General features: G+C 40.7%; 1 protein-coding gene and 1 long non-coding RNA gene across 3 annotated transcripts; one reads left to right on the top strand and one right to left on the bottom strand.

Moving 5' to 3' along the window:
- The first annotated feature begins 780 nt into the window (after window positions 1–780).
- Window positions 781–6498, top strand: LOC134958076 (serine-rich adhesin for platelets-like). 2 transcript variants are annotated; one of them, XM_063940436.1, is made up of 5 exons: window positions 781–912; window positions 2364–2828; window positions 2931–3119; window positions 3282–5128; window positions 6413–6498. In XM_063940436.1, the coding sequence occupies exons 1-4, from the start codon at window positions 786–788 to the stop codon at window positions 5117–5119; spliced, it is 2619 nt and encodes an 872-aa protein (XP_063796506.1). In that variant the 5' UTR covers window positions 781–785; the 3' UTR covers window positions 5120–5128; window positions 6413–6498. The 2 variants fall into 2 exon arrangements, with proteins under 2 accessions (XP_063796506.1, XP_063796505.1); XM_063940435.1 differs by having other exon boundaries at window positions 3264–5128.
- Window positions 2333–10192, bottom strand: LOC134958077 (uncharacterized). Its single transcript, XR_010186871.1, has 6 exons — window positions 10061–10192; window positions 9867–9933; window positions 8909–8988; window positions 6393–6485; window positions 5465–5614; window positions 2333–4937 (listed from the first exon to the last, which is right to left on the bottom strand). It is a non-coding gene; the product is annotated as an uncharacterized LOC134958077 (long non-coding RNA).
- Window positions 10193–19726: the final 9534 nt, after the last annotated feature.

The following is a 19726-nucleotide window of genomic DNA, read 5'->3' as shown; positions in this document are numbered from 1 at the left end:
CCCATGGCTAGCCGCTAAACGGGACGCTCCTAGTCCTCCCCCACAAGGCATGGCACTACATGTCCCAGGCTGCCCTCTCACATCCCTGACAGCCCCAAGGTCTTCAAGCTATCCCTGCCTGGCAGCATGGGTTGGACAAGTAGTGAGTGTGTGGGAGTGAGTGTGTGGGAGTGAGTGTGTGTGTGTGTGTGTGTGTGTGTGTCCTGCACCCCGCGATGACAGGGCGCCCTCATCAAGGCACAGCTGCAAGCCTTCACTGATGAGACGCCCATGGCTAGCCGCTAAACGGGACGCTCCTAGTCCTCCCCCACAAGGCATGGCACTACATGTCCCAGGCTGCCCTCTCACATCCCTGACAGCCCCAAGGTCTTCAAGCTATCCCTGCCTGGCAGCATGGGTTGGACAAGTAGTGAGTGTGTGGGAGTGAGTGTGTGGGAGTGAGTGTGTGTGTGTGTGTGTGTGTGTGTGTCCTGCACCCCGCGATGACAGGGCGCCCTCATCAAGGCACAGCTGCAAGCCTTCACTGATGAGACGCCCATGGCTAGCCGCTAAACGGGACGCTCCTAGTCCTCCCCCACAAGGCATGGCACTACATGTCCCAGGCTGCCCTCTCACATCCCTGACAGCCCCAAGGTCTTCAAGCTATCCCTGCCTGGCAGCATGGGTTGGACAAGTAGTGAGTGTGTGGGAGTGAGTGTGTGGGAGTGAGTGTGTGTGTGTGTGTGTGTGTGTGTGTGTGTGTGTGTGTGTGTGTGTGTGTGTGTGTGTGTGTGTGTGATATTAAAATGTTTAGTAACTGTAATATTTTTATTTTATTTTTTATATTTGCTAAAGAACTTAAGGTTGCTCAAGAAAAAAATCAAAAGAAAACACATAAGAAAAAGCAGAAGAATTTGGAAGAGCAACAGTCTGGTAAAAAATTTAAAACAAAAGTAAAAACGTTACAACTAAACAGTAAATAATGTTTGCAATATTGTATGATGTTATATCGTGAGTTATATAATAAATAGTTTATGTAAGATATTTCAAAATATAGTGCATATGAAAACATATACTGTTAATTTCTTTGTTCTATTGAGCCAAAATAAATACTTTGGTCATAATTAAAAATCAATGTAATTTTTTTTTTTAAATACATATATAATTATTAGCTGAAAAAAATAGTTAATTGCTAAGTAAATGCTAGTATAATCAAAATAAATTAATTAAATTAAAATCTCTTACTTATGTCTCTCGTTTTATCAACGAGATATACCAAAAGTTAACTGATTACTTTGTAATTGATTATCAATAATTACACTTATAAAGGACATTCTACGAACGCTGCTGCCGCCAATGGGTAAAATTGCAGGCGCAAAGGAGAATTATGCCATTCTTTGTCAGCCCAATCCTGCTGCTGATGCTACTCTTCTAAATGCTGTAAATGTGTGGACTACAGGCAACCCTCACTATGTTATATATGTAAGATATCCGAACTTAATTTTTTCATGTAGGAGGTCATTAGGTAGATAAACATTGATTGGGCTACTAAAAGTCAACATTTATTATGTAGACATGGTCATTAGATTGACATGAGAAATAAGTAGACCTGAGTCCAACCTTCTTAATTTAATTAGTTATTTTTCTTCCTATTTAAGGATCAACTTGGACAACAATTGGGAATGGGAACCTGCAAATAATACAGCGGTAGCTGAGCTAGGCACCTTACACAACACATCACTTAACGAGGAATGTGAGAACAAAAACAGAATTAAAAACCCATGTTGAAATTTTTTACTATATAACTAAGTACCGACAACCCTTCTCCATACACTTATGTCTTGTCACTATTCATCCACGCAAGGCCGACCAGTAATGATTTTTAACTGTCACCCCCTTACCGGCCACACAGATAAGTGTTAGAGCTTTGTATTAGACTCACCTTTTTTTTTTACAGATTTTTAGTCAAATATTTCCACAGTGTGTTGTAAATTGCTACCTACTTTCCTGAGTTAGCGTTGAACCTAAAAACATACACACATGCTATCTAGCATCTTATTCTAATTTTATAAACATGCCCTCCTACTGTAAAATAATATTGTGCTAGCTATAATGTTTTACCCTATGTTGTAGAAATAAATCAAAAATTGGATTAGAAGCTATATTATTGAGCCAAAAAGGCTTTTTTTCTGTTGTAATAAAATAATAATAATAAATATAATAAAATATTATATGTATTAAAAAATATTAGTAAAAAAATATAAGTAAATACATTTTTGAGGTATGCTTTACACAGTTTTATAATGCTAGAAATATTGTAATGTCTATCAAATATTATGTATTTATATGTATGCAATGTTAAATATACCTATTATTTATTTCAGGTTCCTTTACAACAATTTCAAGGAAAGTTTCTTTTTCTGAAACAAAAACAGTTATGACAGACAATTTTCCTCCAACTGCGGATGAACCATCAGTGATGCCACATATTTTAACATTGGACAATCCTTCCATGGTGGACGAACCATCAATGCTGCATCATGATGCAACAGCGGACCATGCTACCATGTTGGACCAACCATCAATGCTGCAACATACTTCGACAGTGGATGATACTTCCTTTGTGGCCGAACCATCAATGCTGAAACATTCGGCAAGAGTGGATGATCATTCCACGGCGGACCAAACATCAATGATGCAAGAATATTCTTCTGTGGTTCAAAGTTCCACTACGGTAGAGACTTCCACGGTAAATGAAACATCCATGAGGCAAGAACAATCAACAATGGATGATCCTTTCATGGAGGAAGAAAATTCAACCATGCTAAACCCTTTAATGTTAGATAAAGGTATTTATTTTGATCAATATAATTAAAATGTACTATCATTGATATTCAATATGGTTAAAAACTATGTTTAAGATTAATGGTATTTATCTATTATGTTTTAAGCCATAGAAAGCAACATGGTGACTGCCACACAGACACAGGATAACATTAATGAGGAGCCTGTATTGCACAGCCAGAAAAGTAATATTGATACAGAAGATACCAACCAGGTGGAATTGAATGCAGAGACTGCACATTCTAGTGTAATTGACCATGGTCTTCAAGACCAATTCCTGGACTCTACAAATCAAGGTAAATTTTTTTAATGTATAAAACATAGATTTTAATGAGATCCACTATCATTAATAGATACTGGTTTTTTTATAACTTGATTTTTTGGTTCTTCTAACTATACTTAATAAATTGTCTGTAAATTGATGTATTAACTGTACCTAGAACTTTTTATACACACAGAATGTGACGTTAGCAGATCACAAACCATTAGCCAACAGGATTCTTTAAAGGAAACCATGCAGCTAATTGAGAGGAATAGAAATGAAGAAATGAAAAAAATTGAACATCAAATAAATCAGCTGAATAATAATATACAGATTCTCAACACAACACAAAGACAACAGAATCAAGCACTTGTCACTCTTGCAAATTTTTACGATCATCTTGTTTCATCACAGAATGTGGCAGCAATCAACTACCAACAGATGCAGCACAGTATAAATCAAATGCTAGCATGGCAGTATGAGACTATTACCATCACACGCATGATTTCCACTTTCATGCAACTGTTGACAGAAGAAAGACAAAGAATGTCCAGATCAGATAATCCTTCTTGTATATCCAATGCTACAGCAGGAACCTTTGTATCCAGCTGTACACGTGGAGACTATGTAACAAGCTCTACACACAGAGAGTATGCAACGAGCGCTGCACCTGGAACCTATCTATACACCACTTTACCAGGAGAATCTGTATCCACCCCTGCAGCAGGAACAGATGTATCCACCACTTTACCAGGACCCTATGTATCCACCACTGCAACAGTAACCTATGTATCCACCACTTTACCAGTATACTCTGTATCCACTGCTGCAGCAAGTACCAATGTTTCCACCACTTTAACAGGACCATATGCATCCTACACTTTACCAGGACCCTATGTATCCACCACTGCAGCAGGACCCTATCTATCCACTACTTTAACAGGACCCTATGTATCCTCGACATTATCAGAACCCTATGTATCCATCCCTGCACCAAGACCCTATGTATCCACTACTTTAACAGGACCCTATGTATCCTCGACATTATCAGGACCCTATGTATCCATACGTGAAACAGGACCCTGTGTATCCTCCACTTTTGCAGGACCCTATGCATCCATCCCTGCACCAAGACCCTATGTATCCACCACTGCAACAGAACCCTATGTATGCACGACTGTAACAGGACACTATGTATCCTCAACTTTAGCAGAACCCTATGTATCCATCCCTGCATCAAGACCCTATGTATCCACTACTTTTACAGGACCCTATGTATCCTCCACTTCAGCAGGACCCTATGTATCCACCACTGCAACAGAACCCTCTGTATCCACGACTATAACAGGACACTATGTATCCTCAATTTTAGCAGAACCCTATGTATCCATCCCTGCATCAAGACCCTATGTATCCACTACTTTTACAGGACCCTATGTATCCTCCACTTCAGCAGGACCCTATGTATCCACCACTGCAACAGAACCCTCTGTATCCACGACTGTAACAGGACACTATGTATCCTCAATTTTAGCAGAACCCTATGTATCCATCCCTGCATCAAGACCCTATGTATCCACTACTTTTACAGGACCCTATGTATCCTCCACTTTATCAGGACCCTATGTATACAACAACTTACATGGAGACTATGTATCCACTGCTTATAGAGGCCTCAATGTATCCACCACTGCACCAGGGCCCTATTTATTGAAGCCAAAACCAGGACACTCAGAATCCACTACTGGACAAATTGCCTCAGAATCCACCGCTGACTCAGGACCCTCAGAATCCACCGCTGCAACAGGAAAGTATAAATCCACCGCTGCACCTGTACCCTCTGAATACAGCCCTGAAAACACAAATTTGAGAAGCATAGCTGTAGCATCAGAAGTGCATTCAAGATTGCAATTGGCTTATCGACCTAGCTCAAGCTATGATGAGAATATGGATCTTCGAGTCAGATTAGAGCGTGCAAATATTCAAATTCAACATTGGAAGAGACAGGAAGCTAACGATGAGGATGAAGCTTAAATATTAAAGGTAATTAATAAATGTATATAGATTGCATTATCAGATAACTAAATATGGTGAGACATATGTGCTATGCTTTTTTTGAAAAACGTAACATAAAAAATGTGTTTCCTCAAGATAACAAATGTGCCCTACTCAACGATCATCATCCTGCACTTAAAAAATCCTACATATAACACTAACATTTATTATTTTTAATTAGTTTTAGCCATAGGCTTCTTATTCAAATTGTGAGTTTGAATCACCAAACTCAATAGGAAACTAAGTTAATCCTACATTGATTTTCTATTGTAATTTTGTGTATGGTTTGTAAATTTTTCAAAAAAAAAACATCATTTGATTTACTTTGGATACAGTCTTAGCAGAGTGTTATAGGCTACAAGTTTAGACATCACAAGAGTGGAGTATAAGCAAAATGCTGGCATGTAGCATACAAATATCTTTGTTTTATGTAGAGGACCAGAGCTCTGGAAACACACATGTAGACAAAGTTGCCTGAAATATAAAAGGAAAACAAATAAAAAAAGAGTAAAGACATAAGGAAGAAGAGTGTTAAACAGGATATAATAAACTTTTAAATATATGTAGATATTTTCAAGTTATTTGGACAGAAATCTGTCCCTGAAGAAGGGGATTTTTAACAAAACATGTAGGCAATAAAGGGACACTTTTTGCATCATTGAATACGGCAGTGTGAGTGCAGCCGATTACCTTTCATCTACATAGTCATCTTATGCCAAGCTGACGAGGAGGTCACTGCAGCATATTGTATTTATTGTTTGGAGCACAGTACAAACTGACACTATATATATATATATATATATATATATATATATATATATATATATATACATACATCAAACATCGGCACCGCAGACTAATAAATTAAACTCAGACATACGGCATTGCTTTGTCCAAGAAATGCATTCTTTCAGAATGTATTTTATTAGTCAGTAGTGCTTCCATTGAATGGTGATTTTTGCAATATTTTGGGGTTGTTTGGACATGATAATTTTGTCTGTGCCGTGAAACATAATTTATGATGGAACCCATTACTATAGTGCTTGTATATCTTTAACTTAACCATTGCTAATACAAATGATGGAAAAATCTTCGGTGCACTACTGATCTAGAGTCACAATGAGAAATATATATTGTAATATTTTATTATAATTAGGGTTGTTACCTTTAAACCTTGCATTTCTTTTAAAATGAAGACTACAGTTAAAGATAAGGTGGACAAAAGTATGGAAATTAACTTTCAAGAACTTACCTGTTTTACTTCATTTTTAGATATGTCACAAACGGTCTTGCGAGCCAGGGTGAAGGAACTGAAGACAGAGGGATACAGAGTCATCCATGTGTCCTGTTTGAAAAGACAAATCGATAATAGGAATATACTTTCTGAGATACTTCAAGTCGTGCATTCCTGAAAATGTTCTAAATTTATTTTGTTTTGTTTTGGTTTGTTCATGTTGGTGGGGTTCACATACTAATATGTTCAAGATAAAAATAGAGAAAATATATGTACAGACACATATTCCATATTACAGTGATTGTTCATGCATATATATATAATTTATATTCTAATAATATCCCAAAAAAATTATTGCAAGTTTTGTATTGTTAATAATTTGCATTTGCTTAACAATGCATTTATATATTCAAAAAATATATACAAAAGATTTGCGCTCTAAAATACACACACTATATGTAGTTGGATTCAGGCGGCTGCTCACCAGTTGTGGGCGGGCTGCCCCAACAATGGATCAAAGTGAGTGTGAAAAAAGAAAGAGTGGGAGCGCAGAATGAATCCAATATATTGTTTTATTTAAAATATTAATATGTCATCCACATAAAAATGCAGTACATGAACTAGCCTCAGAAAAAACAATTGATATTATATAAATGTAAACGAGACTGCCATATCTCCTGAACAAATATGAATAAAAAACCTTTAATAAACCCTAGTTAGGGCTGCATTAATGCTTCATGAAAATCAGCCGTGCGTCCACGAGCTGAAATGATTGTAAAAAGGAGACTGCTAAAAAGTGCCTCTGTTATAAGTCACTGTCCTCCTTATACACAATAGAATCTCATTGGTAGAGAGTGTCCCAGTACTGGACTTGCGGACAACCGTGCTGTAGTATTCTGTGGCAAATGGATAGTGATGGTCAAATTCTATTTGTGGTATATCACCTGATGTAGAAGCCTCTCCGTCAAAGGCGCTGTACTGAGCCGGGTTTGCTGGGGCTCTGTGCAGTGAACGTACAGCTGGTCTCGTCACCGGTGTACCATCCAGATGAACACGGTAGTTTAATTCTGCTGAAGGATGCTGTACCAGTCTGGATATGCAACAGTGTAAAAATACTGGAGCAGCAGATTCTCCGTCCGCTGGTGTAAAAATCCGTATTAATTGCGGCTACGGTCCACTCGATGCATGCGGCTCACAGGGTGTCAGGAGAATATAGCAGTCCAAATGAGGTCCTTCAAAGGAGTACCTTTGAAATGAAATAAAATTCATTTCCTTCTGATGAAACGGCCAGCGTTGTGGGACGAGAAACGCGTTAAGGTACTCCTTTGAAGTACCTCATTTGGACTGCTATATTCTCTTAACACCCTGTGACCCGCATGCATCCAGTGGACCGTAGCCGCAATTAATACAGATTTTTCCACCAGCGGACGGAGAATCTGCTGCTCCAGTATTTTTACACTGTTGCATATCCAGACTGGTACAGCATCCTTCAGCAGAATTAAACTACCGTGTTCATCTGGATGGTACACCGGTGACGAGACCAGCTGTACGTTCACTGCACAGAGCCCCAGCAAACCCGGCTCAGTACAGCGCCTTTGACGGAGAGGCTTCTACATCAGGTGATATACCACAAATAGAATTTGACCATCACTATCCATTTGCCACATAATACTACAGCACGGTTGTCCGCAAGTCCAGTACTGGGACACTCTCTACCAATGAGATTCTATTGTGTATAAGGAGGACAGTGACTTATAACAGAGGCACTTTTTAGCAGTCTCCTTTTTACAATCATTTCAGCTCGTGGACGCACGGCTGATTTTCATGAAGCATTAATGCAGCCCTAACTAGGGTTTATTAAAGGATTTTTATTCATATTTGTTCAGGAGATATGGCAGTCTCGTTTACATTTATATAATATCAATTGTTTTTTCTTAGGCTAGTTCATGTACTGCATTTTTATGTGGATGACATATTAATATTTTAAATAAAATAATATATTGGATTCATTCTGCGCTCCCACTATTTATATATTCTAATTGTATTTGCAATAATATTTGAATAGATTACCAATCGGAACATATTTGTGTGTTTAATGTACACATTACACAAATTTGCTTCCAAACTCGCAAAATAGTAAATTTTTAATATTGATATATAAAAAATTGGAATTGGAAATTAAAATTATGAAGGTAAGGATGGGATCAGATTAGCAAATATATATGGTTCTTTGATGGCGTAAACCATCTAGCCAATTGACGCTATCATCATTTCCCATGTTTCCCTCAAAGACATACACGCGTATGTATTTCCCACATATTGCGTCATTTAAGTTTTAGGGTGCTGTAAGTATGAGGAATAATAATAAAAACAATAAGCTAACATAGTATTTTCAATGAATAAAACTTTTATTTTCTAAAGGGTGAACTTTGAACATGTTAACATATTATAACTGGTAATAGATTTATAAATAAATCTTGAAAAAAATATATTGTATATGTTTCTATAATAAAGATTAATAAGAATAATATCACCGCATCAGATTATGTTATGTAGGATCAAGATGGTTTTCATATTCTTTGTTGTGGATTCATTGTGGATCAAGTTTCTTTTCCTGTATTGAAAAAAAAATAGTCATACACTGTGTGCACAAACAATGATGATTCAATAAAAAAATTTAAAAAAGGAATTTTTTTTACGTGTTTTCTATATAATAATATAAAAACAAAAAAAAATTTTTTTTTCATATTTGTTAATCTAAGAGTAATTTTTTTTTAGTTTACATTAAGGGTAAAAATCTGTCAACTTTAATACCCAAACATTGAGAGATATTACACAGTTTTATTAGTATTGTATAATTTTATTATTGTACTATATTTTGGTAAATATACACAGTTTCTGAAGAAGATGTGGAAATACTATTGCCATCCTAATCTGACAGTGTTTATATTAATGATGGATAAAAATTAAGAACATTTGATTTTGGTTATTGTTTAAAATAATTCAATAGGAAAATGTTAAATATATTGCTGTCATAACAATATAGTTAAATATGATATTTTTTCAAATAAATATATTCAGTTGAATAATATTTTATTGTTATGTAATATTAACAATAGAGAGTGGATCCATACTAGGCATTTCCAAAGTTAGAGATATGGTCCTGTGTAGTAATATATATATTAGTGTATAGGTAAAGCAAATATGTTCATTTTAGATATGTTAATATTTTTAAAGGTACATGATTCCAGGATTCATGTTAGAAGTACAATTTAGTTTAGAATTATAATTAAATAAAAAAAAAGGAATGAATCTAAAAATGAAGATATGGATATCAGACATTTCAAAGGTCATAACAGTTAACAAGATTATGTAAGAAATAAATTAAAAATATTATTTAATGTATGTAATATGTTTTGTTAAGAGCTGATTAAAGTACGTAAACAGGCTAAATATAAAAATGATAAAAACTGTTTCAATAGGTATAGTTACCGCAAAACCAAATAATGAGGAGTCCTAATCAGCGGATTGCAGTTGATTGGAAGGGCAAACAAGATAACTAGTTTAGGTGAAAAAAAAATATAATTAACAATGTCAAGATTAAACTATTACATTAGAACAGATGATTAAGGTACATAAATAGAAGACAAATTATCTACATCAAATTGTTTTAAAATGCATATTACCTGGAAAGTAATAAGGAGAAAAAATCTTCTTTGGCTTGCAGATGATGATTGGGAGGTCAGAACAGTAAACTAATTTAAAAAAATTGAGTAAATATATTAGCAATGCAGAAAAGTTAGCAAATGTTTAGAATAGTTGATATGCACTTTGAAATTGTATACAATTTAGAGAGCAATATTAAGGGGGGTACTCATGGAGAGATCCATGGCTAAAATCTAATCAATCTGACTAGATTGATTAGATTTTCTGCACATATCACTCGTGTGTAGCCCCCTCTGCGATAGCGATGCGCGGTGACGAACATCGCTATCGCTGCTGCTAGATTGAGCCTGCATGCAGACCATTACAGTTACATCAATTTAGAGTTAGTGTCTACTATACTATATTGACATTTGTGTGCTAATAAATTCTTTATAATTTAAAAAAATAATCAAATTTAAGGGAAGGGGGTATTGCTTGTTTGAGAAATGAGGTGTAACAATGTAAGATTGTTATTAACCAATCATAATATTTAGTATGTTACATGCACAAGAAAACATTAATAATTTAATTAATACCTATCACTGTTTTGCATTTTTACAGTTTATACATAAATTAGAATTTATCTCATTGTGTTAAAAACAGTTATTTCATAAGGATAAGGCCAGGATAACACAGCATGTGTCTAAATGAGTTATGGAACCACAGCATACTGCATGCCTTTAAACTTTTTTTTTATTATAGTGATGCCAACACTGTGGCAGTGCATGCTGGGTAGTTTAGTTACACAGAAGTTGGTGAGACAAAGGTTGCCTAACCATTACCTAGTCCATGGTTTCCTTCGGCATTTTAAATACACCTCCCAGCAAGCATGGACAACATGTTTAAATATAATAAAAGCAAACCTGTGAGAGTGCATGCTGGGATGTTTATTTCAACAGCAAATGGAGAACCACAGCATGTACACCATGAATTAGGCAAATAAAAAAATCTAACCGTTGCAGTAAAAATAGGATTTCAAAAATGGTGCAACCAAATATATATATATATTTGTTTTGATATAGAAAATATTGTAAATCTGTTTGATAAACAATATAATTGTTTTAATTGAAGAATATTAATAAAATTTATGTTAAAATTAATGAAGGGAAACTTTATGAAAAACATTACATGGGTACAACTGTGCTAAACTGAAATGGGAAACCATTATATTTTAAATCTTTAAAATATAGCTAGAGATTTTTGATTGATGTATATTTTAGAATGGAAAACATAATGTAGAAAATACTTGAATAATAGTTAATTTCTATAATTATAAAAATTCTACTTACCAGTAATGATAGCACCCGAAAATTCAATATGTGAAAAGTGGTTTTTTTTTTATGGTATTTTAAATGATTGAAAGTCAACTAATGAAAAATAAACCATAGAAAATATGAAACTTAACTTTAAAATGAAAAAATAACTATGTTTAGAATTAGTTTTAAAGTTACTCCAACTTGAGATGGAAGGCAATGGCATTTAGAAATTCCATCAAATCTATGAAACCAAGTTGGGCAAAACATTTCTGTAGTGCATCTTCTCGAGCAGTATTTTCACGTTTGGTTGGTGTTCGGGCAACATTAAAGGTTACTTTTTCAATGAGCTTGGTGGTCATTTGTTGCTCCTTGTGAAGATAGGAGATAAGTTTGTAGACTCCAAACTTTTTCTCTCCCAGGAGAATATTCCATCTCCTGTGCCATCCTTCCAACTTATTTTGGGTCCTTGGAATCCCACCAACCATATTGTCATGCACTGACCACATGCATGGTGGAAACAGTGGGGGACATCTGTTTTGACTTCTGGTTCGTTCTCTAAGCCGCCCCAATATATATGTCTCCTCAAAATAAGTTACTAATGTAGCAGCATTAGGAGGCATTTCTGATTTTAATTGTTCAAATGCAGCAGGGATTTCGTCTGCTGGGAGGAAGGAAAGTGCCTGAAGGTTCCTAAGTTTCATAGCAAAAGCATGATCACGTCCATATTGTACAGATAAGCCACATGATTGAATTTTTCGCCAAATATTTTGACCTAAATGAAACAAGCAACACTTATGTGTGCTACTCGGAAAAACTTGTTTAGCTGCTTGTATTGCAGCATTCTCAAAATCTGTCAAAATGTAAAGAGGAGAAAATAGAATATCATATTCCTGTGCATAATCCTGTAGGTCTTCTAAAAAACGGATATAACAAACCTCACTTTTGCTACTAAGCAATCCATAGACCAGTGGGACGAAGCGTTGCGTACTGTCATCTGTGCCAACCATAGCATGAATTGAGTATATTTGTCTAAATAGGGTTGGACACGTTTTGAAAGTGCCATCCATTACCCAATACGGTGCCTCATGAAGCTTCCGCAAGTTAGCTTCTGTACTGAATAATAGTGTCCTTTCGTTGTGGAAAGTACTGTCCTTTCCAAGAAATTTTATCCCATCAATGTATTCCAAATTATGTGGGATATCAATATCATCGAGTGTGGTTGGCTCAGGTGGGCAATCCGCTCTCCTTACCCTTTTCACAAGTTTACGGAGGGATTCACTGTTAGGAAGACAGGCAGCACTAGTAGACGGCATTTGGGCAGTAACCGCTTGAATTATTACAGATGGTGGATCATTGGTATCCCTTGCACGTTGCTTTATTGATGCCTTGGCAATGGCAACATCTGTTTTTTCAGCCTTCGGAGTATGAGTATGTTCTCCATGAGTATTAAGTTGGTGCTGTCCTGCAACAATGGTCGTCTTTGCAAAACATGAACAAGGGCCGGTCTTCCTCTCTGTGCAGTGCCAATAGACGACATCACCACGCTGCTTGTTTTTTGCCAAAAGATATCCGTCTATGTTTAAGAGCATTCCTCTTGTAGAAGGAACCAAACGACATGAAGGTTCATCAGCCATAGTTGAAATACGAATGAGTACTTGATCAGAAGGCTGGATGAATGTCGATTATGTAGACCTGAGCTAAGAGTAACTCTTTATAGCATTTTGAAGAGGGAGGAGAGTTAAAATATATTCAAATGTAACCAATGGCCAAAACTTTAAATTTAAATAAGTGGGAGGGTTAAAATTAACAAATATTTTTTAAGGGTAAAACGTTGGGATATTGATTGGATTTAAATAAAAAACTTTTATTAGGATACATACCTATACTAGTATAAAATATAAAAAATGTATACTTAGAGAGGTTTGTCAATAATATATGGAGAGTGCCGTCATACGATTGTTCATGGTCCGGAATGAGACTTGTAGCGACACGCAATAGAAATAACTTTGTAGGTGACAGAGTCTCATTAGAGGCACATAAAGGGGTACAGGGGGAGGTATGAGAAGAATGGGAGTGTACGTCCAGAAATAGAGGGGTGCGCAGGGATGGGTGGGGGGGGGGGGATAGTGTACCATGCAGGGAATGATTGGCGGCAGTGGGTAAAGGCTTGTGGGAGATTGGCGGGCAGCCTTGGACTTGTAGTTCCATGCTTTAGAGGAGGGTATTTGATTTGGAAATTAGCGGAGGAAGCTTTTCATTTTGGATGGATTGGGGGGGGTGTAAATTTGGGAAGGGTGATGACTTCAATGAGGGTGCATAGAATAGTCTGGGGGGGGGTTTTATTATTTGGAGTTTGAAAACAACACGCACCCAACATGTTCTTGGGTGCGTGATCATTCAAAGGTTTTGACAGGAGAGACATGGGGTCTGGAGGAGACAATAAGATAAGTGGTGAACTTTATGTGACTCGGATTAGTATGGTGTTTGTATGTAAGAGACTTGGAGTCTACAGATAGGGGTGTAAGGGAGACATAAACATGATTTAATTTGTTTAGTATGGGTGCGCAGGGAGGGGGGGGGGGGGGATAGTGTACCATGCAGGGAATGATTGACGGCAGTGGGTAAAGGCTTGTGGGAGCTTGGCGGTCAGCCTTGGACTTGTAGTTCCAGGCATAAGAGGAGAGTCGGGCGGCTGAAGCTATTAACGGGGGTAGCGTCTAATGCAAGACGCCTGATGGGGTGCGCAGGGATGGGGGGGGGGATAGTGTACCATGCAGGGAATAATTGACGGCAGTGGGTAAAGGCTTGTGGGAGCTTGGCGGTCAGCCTTGGACTTGTAGTTCCAGGCATAAGAGGAGAGTCGGGCGGCTGAAGCTATTAACGGGGGTAGCGTCTAATGCAAGACGCCTGATGGGGTGCGCAGGGATGGGGGGGGGGATAGTGTACCATGCAGGGAATAATTGACGGCAGTGGGTAAAGGCTTGTGGGAGCTTGGCGGTCAGCCTTGGACTTGTAGTTCCAGGCATAAGAGGCTTGTGGGAGCTTGGCGGTCAGCCTTGTACTTGTAGTTCCAGGCATAAGAGGCTTGTGGGAGCTTGGCGGTCAGCCCTTGTACTTGTAGTTCCAGGCATAAGAGGGCTTGTGGGAGCTTGGCGGTCAGCCTTGGACTTGTATTTCCAGGCATAAGAGGAGAGTCGGGCGGCTGAAGCTATTAACGGGGGTAGCGTCTAATGCAAGACGCCTGATGGGGTGCAGGGGGGGGTGGGGTGTGAAGAGAACACATAGGAGTGTACGTCCAGAAATAGAGGGGTGCGCAGGGGATGGGGGGGGGGGGGGGGGGGATAGTGTACCATGCAGGGAATGATTGACGGCAGTGGGTAAAGGCTTGTGGGAGATTGTCGGGCAGCCTTGTACTTGTAGTTCCACGCATAAGAGGAAAGTCGGGCGGCTGACGGGGTAGCGTCTGATGCAAGACGCCTGATGGGGTGCGCAGGGATGGGGGGGGCTAGTGTACCATGCAGGGAATAATTGACGGCAGTGGGTAAAGGCTTGTGGGAGCTTGGCGGTCAGCCTTGGACTTGTAGTTCCAGGCATAAGAGGAGAGTCGGGCGGCTGAAGCTATTAACGGGGGTAGCGTCTGATGCAAGACGCCTGATGGGGTGCGCAGGGATGGGGGGGGCTAGTGTACCATGCAGGGAATAATTGACGGCAGTGGGTAAAGGCTTGTGGGAGCTTGGCGGTCAGCCTTGGACTTGTAGTTCCAGGCATAAGAGGAGAGTCGGGCGGCTGAAGCTATTAACGGGGGTAGCGTCTAATGCAAGACGCCTGATGGGGTGCAGGGGGGTGGGGTGTGAAGAGAACACATAGGAGTGTACGTCCAAAAATAGAGGGGTGCGCAGGGATGGGGGGGGGGGGGGGGGATAGTGTACCATGCAGGGAATGATTGGCGGCAGTGGGTAAAGGCTTGTGGGAGATTGGCGGGCAGCCTTGGACTTGTAGTTCCATGCTTTAGAGGAGGGTATTTGATTTGGAAATTAGCGGAGGAAGCTTTTCATTTTGGATGGATTGGGGGGGGTGTAAATTTGGGAAGGGTGATGACTTCAATGAGGGTGCATAGAATAGTCTGGGGGGGGGTTTTATTATTTGGAGTTTGAAAACAACACGCACCCAACATGTTCTTGGGTGCGTGATCATTCAAAGGTTTTGACAGGAGAGACATGGGGTCTGGAGGAGACAATAAGATAAGTGGTGAACTTTATGTGACTCGGATTAGTATGGTGTTTGTATGTAAGAGACTTGGAGTCTACAGATAGGGGTGTAAGGGAGACATAAACATGATTTAATTTGTTTAGTATGGGTGCGCAGGGAGGGGGGGGGGGGGGATAGTGTACCATGCAGGGAATGATTGACGGCAGTGGGTAAAGGCTTGTGGGAGCTTGGCGGTCAGCCTTGGACTTGTAGTTCCAGGCATAAGAGGAGAGTCGGGCGGCTGAAGCTATTAACGGGGGTAGCGTCTAATGCAAGACGCCTGATGGGGTGCGCAGGGATGGGGGGGGGGATAGTGTACCATGCAGGGAATAATTGACGGCAGTGGGTAAAGGCTTGTGGGAGCTTGGCGGTCAGCCTTGGACTTGTAGTTCCAGGCATAAGAGGCTTGTGGGAGCTTGGCGGTCAGCCTTGTACTTGTAGTTCCAGGCATAAGAGGCTTGTGGGAGCTTGGCGGTCAGCCTTGTACTTGTAGTTCCAGGCATAAGAGGCTTGTGGGAGCTTGGCGGTCAGCCTTGGACTTGTAGTTCCAGGCATAAGAGGAGAGTCGGGCGGCTGAAGCTATTAACGGGGGTAGCGTCTAATGCAAGACGCCTGATGGGGTGCGCAGGGATGGGGGGGGGGATAGTGTACCATGCAGGGAATAATTGACGGCAGTGGGTAAAGGCTTGTGGGAGCTTGGCGGTCAGCCTTGGACTTGTAGTTCCAGGCATAAGAGGCTTGTGGGAGCTTGGCGGTCAGCCTTGGACTTGTAGTTCCAGGTATAAGAGGCTTGTGGGAGCTTGGGGGTCAGCCTTGGACTTGTAGTTCCAGGCATAAGAGGAGAGTCGGGCGGCTGAAGCTATCAACGGGGGTAGCGTCTAATGCAAGACGCCTGATGGGGTGCAGGGGGGTGGGGTGTGAAGAGAACACATAGGAGTGTACGTCCAGAAATAGAGGGGTGCGCAGGGATGGGGGGGGGGGGGGGATAGTGTACCATGCAGGGAATGATTGGCGGCAGTGGGTAAAGGCTTGTGGGAGATTGGCGGGCAGCCTTGGACTTGTAGTTCCACGCATAAGAGGAAAGTGTAGAAATATTGGTAGGTCTATTATTGTTATGTCTATTAATGTTGTGTCGATCTGTTTGTTGTCTGTTTTAATGTTGTCGACCTTTATGTTTGTCTATCTTACGGTGTGTCTGTTCCATGTGATGTCTATTAATGTTGTGTCGATCTGTTTGTTGTCTGTTTTAGTGTTGTCGACCTTTATGTTTGTCTATCTTACGGTGAGTCTGTTCCATGTGATGTCTATTAATGTTGTGTCGATCTGTTTGTTGTCTGTTTTAATGTTGTCGACCTTTATGTTTGTCTATCTTACGGTGTGTCTGTTCCATGTGATGTCTATTAATGTTGTGTCGATCTGTTTGTTGTCGATCTATTTGTTGTCTATGTTTCTTGTTGTCTAGGTTTGTGTTTGTCTATGAGTGTATTATCGAACTATTGGTTTGTATATATGTTTCGTGTCGATCAGTTTGAATGTCTATATGTTTGTTGTCGATGATTGTGATGTCTGTGATATTTCCGTTCTATGTTTTCTTTTGTCTGTGAACATGTTGTCGATGTTGTCATGTGTCTATGTTGTGTTTGTCGGTGTTGTTTTGTTGTCGGACATGGTGTTGTCGACCTATTGTTGTTGTCGATGTAATGTTTGTCGACCTTTTAGTGTTGTCGATCTAGTTAAGTTCGATTTTAGGTTGTCGATCTGTTGGTTGTCGGTCTTTGCTGGATCGATAAGCCGTCCGGATACCGTGTAAAATGGGGGCACTTGCCTGTTGTACTGTGTAAAATGGGGGCACGTGCCTGCCGCAATGTGTAAAATGGGGACACTCTCCTGCCGCAATGTGTAAAATGGGGGCACGTGCCTGCCGCAATATGTAAAATGGGGACACTTGCCTACCGTGCTGTGTAAAATGGGGACACTTGCCTGTTGTACTGTGTAAAATGGGGGCACGTGCCTGCCGCAATGTGTAAAATGGGGACACTTGCCTGTTGTACTGTGTAAAATGGGGGCACGTGCCTGCCGCAATGTGTAAAATGGGGACACTTGCCTGCCGGAATGTGTAAAATGGGGACACTTGCCTGCCGGAATGTGTAAAATGGGGGCACGTGCCTGCCGCAATGTGTAAAATGGGGTCACTTGCCTGCCATGCTGTGTAAAATGGGGGCACGTGCCTGCCGCAATGTGTAAAATGGGGACACTTTCCTGCCGCAATATGTAAAATGGGGACACTTTCCTGCCGCAATGTGTAAAATGGGGACACTTGCCTGCCGTACTGTGTAAAATGCGGGCACGTGCCTGCCGCAATGTGTAAAATGGGGCCACTTGCCTGTTGTACTGTGTAAAATGGGGGCACTTGCCTGTTGTACTGTGTAAAATGGGGGCACGTGCCTGCCGCAATGTGTAAAATGGGGACACTCTCCTGCCGCAATGTGTAAAATGGGGGCACGTGCCTGCCGCAATATGTAAAATGGGGACACTTGCCTACCGTGCTGTGTAAAATGGGGACACTTGCCTGTTGTACTGTGTAAAATGGGGGCACGTGCCTGCCGCAATGTGTAAAATGGGGACACTTGCCTGTTGTACTGTGTAAAATGGGGGCACGTGCCTGCCGCAATGTGTAAAATGGGGACACTTGCCTGCCGGAATGTGTAAAATGGGGACACTTGCCTGCCGGAATGTGTAAAATGGGGGCACGTGCCTGCCGCAATGTGTAAAATGGGGTCACTTGCCTGCCATGCTGTGTAAAATGGGGGCACGTGCCTGCCGCAATGTGTAAAATGGGGACACTTTCCTGCCGCAATATGTAAAATGGGGACACTTTCCTGCCGCAATGTGTAAAATGGGGACACTTGCCTGCCGTACTGTGTAAAATGCGGGCACGTGCCTGCCGCAATGTGTAAAATGGGGCCACTTGCCTGTTGTACTGTGTAAAATGGGGGCACTTGCCTGTTGTACTGTGTAAAATGGGGGCACGTGCCTGCCGCAATGTGTAAAATGGGGACACTCTCCTGCCGCAATGTGTAAAATGGGGGCACGTGCCTGCCGCAATATGTAAAATGGGGACACTTGCCTACCGTGCTGTGTAAAATGGGGACACTTGCCTGCTGTAATGTGTAAAATGAGGACTCTTAATTTTTTTTATCCTGTGGTGGCCGTGATGATGAGATCAGATGAGGCCACGCCCATCTTAACAAAGCCACGCCCATTTTGACAAGGTCACACACCCTTGCCGGGAGCACACGCTATGGGGGGGGGGGCGCATTTTTTCTTATGTGAATGGGGGGGGGGGCGCGCATTTTTAAATCTCGCACTGGGAGCCAAATTGGCTAGAAACGGCCCTGACCAAGGCACCTGTGTTTAAACATCCCAAAACAGTTAAGACTGAGTTTCTGGGGTCGGATCAGCTGATGGAAATCATGGAAGAGGCTTGGGCTATGCCCAATAAGAAGTTTAGAATTCCTAGGAAATGGAATTCCAATTATCCTCTTTCAGCTGGGGATTGTTTAAAAAGGGAGGTGGCTCTGCTTTCAACATCATTAAATGATGTCATGGATAGGAGAGTGGATGGTTTTTTAAAAAAAATATTTTTTTCCCTGTCTGGGGCAGTCATAAGACCAGCCATGGCTTTAGATCAGCAGACCGTTGTTCTTGACTTAAACAATCGGAAGGATCCGGATTGAATCCTGATGAACTTGAACTGGCTGGAACCAGAGAAGGCGGTACCGGACTTATGGACGAGACCAGATTGAGTCCAGACAAACTTGAATCGGCTGAGACCGGCGGAGACTTTGGACCAAAGGATAGGACTGGATTAGATCCAAAGGTGCTGAAATCGGCTGGAACCGAAGGAGGCTGATCCGGACAGATGGATGGGACCAGATTGGGTCCGGAAAAGCTTGAACCGGCTGGGAGTCTTCGGATTGACAGTTGAATCAGCTGGTACTGAAGAAGTCTTTGGACCTACGGATGGAACCGGATTGGGTCCAGAGATATTGGAATCGGCTAGAACCAAAAGAATCTTCAGACAGATGGATGAAACCGGATTGAGTCTGGAGACAGTTGAATCAGCTGGAACTGAAGAAGTCA

The sequence above is a fragment of the Pseudophryne corroboree genome, chromosome 9 (genome assembly GCF_028390025.1).
Source record: "Pseudophryne corroboree isolate aPseCor3 chromosome 9, aPseCor3.hap2, whole genome shotgun sequence".
Lineage (NCBI taxonomy): Eukaryota > Metazoa > Chordata > Amphibia > Anura > Myobatrachidae > Pseudophryne > Pseudophryne corroboree.
The sequence above is the reverse complement of the archived record's forward strand: the minus strand, read 5'-3'. Positions and strand labels throughout refer to the sequence as shown.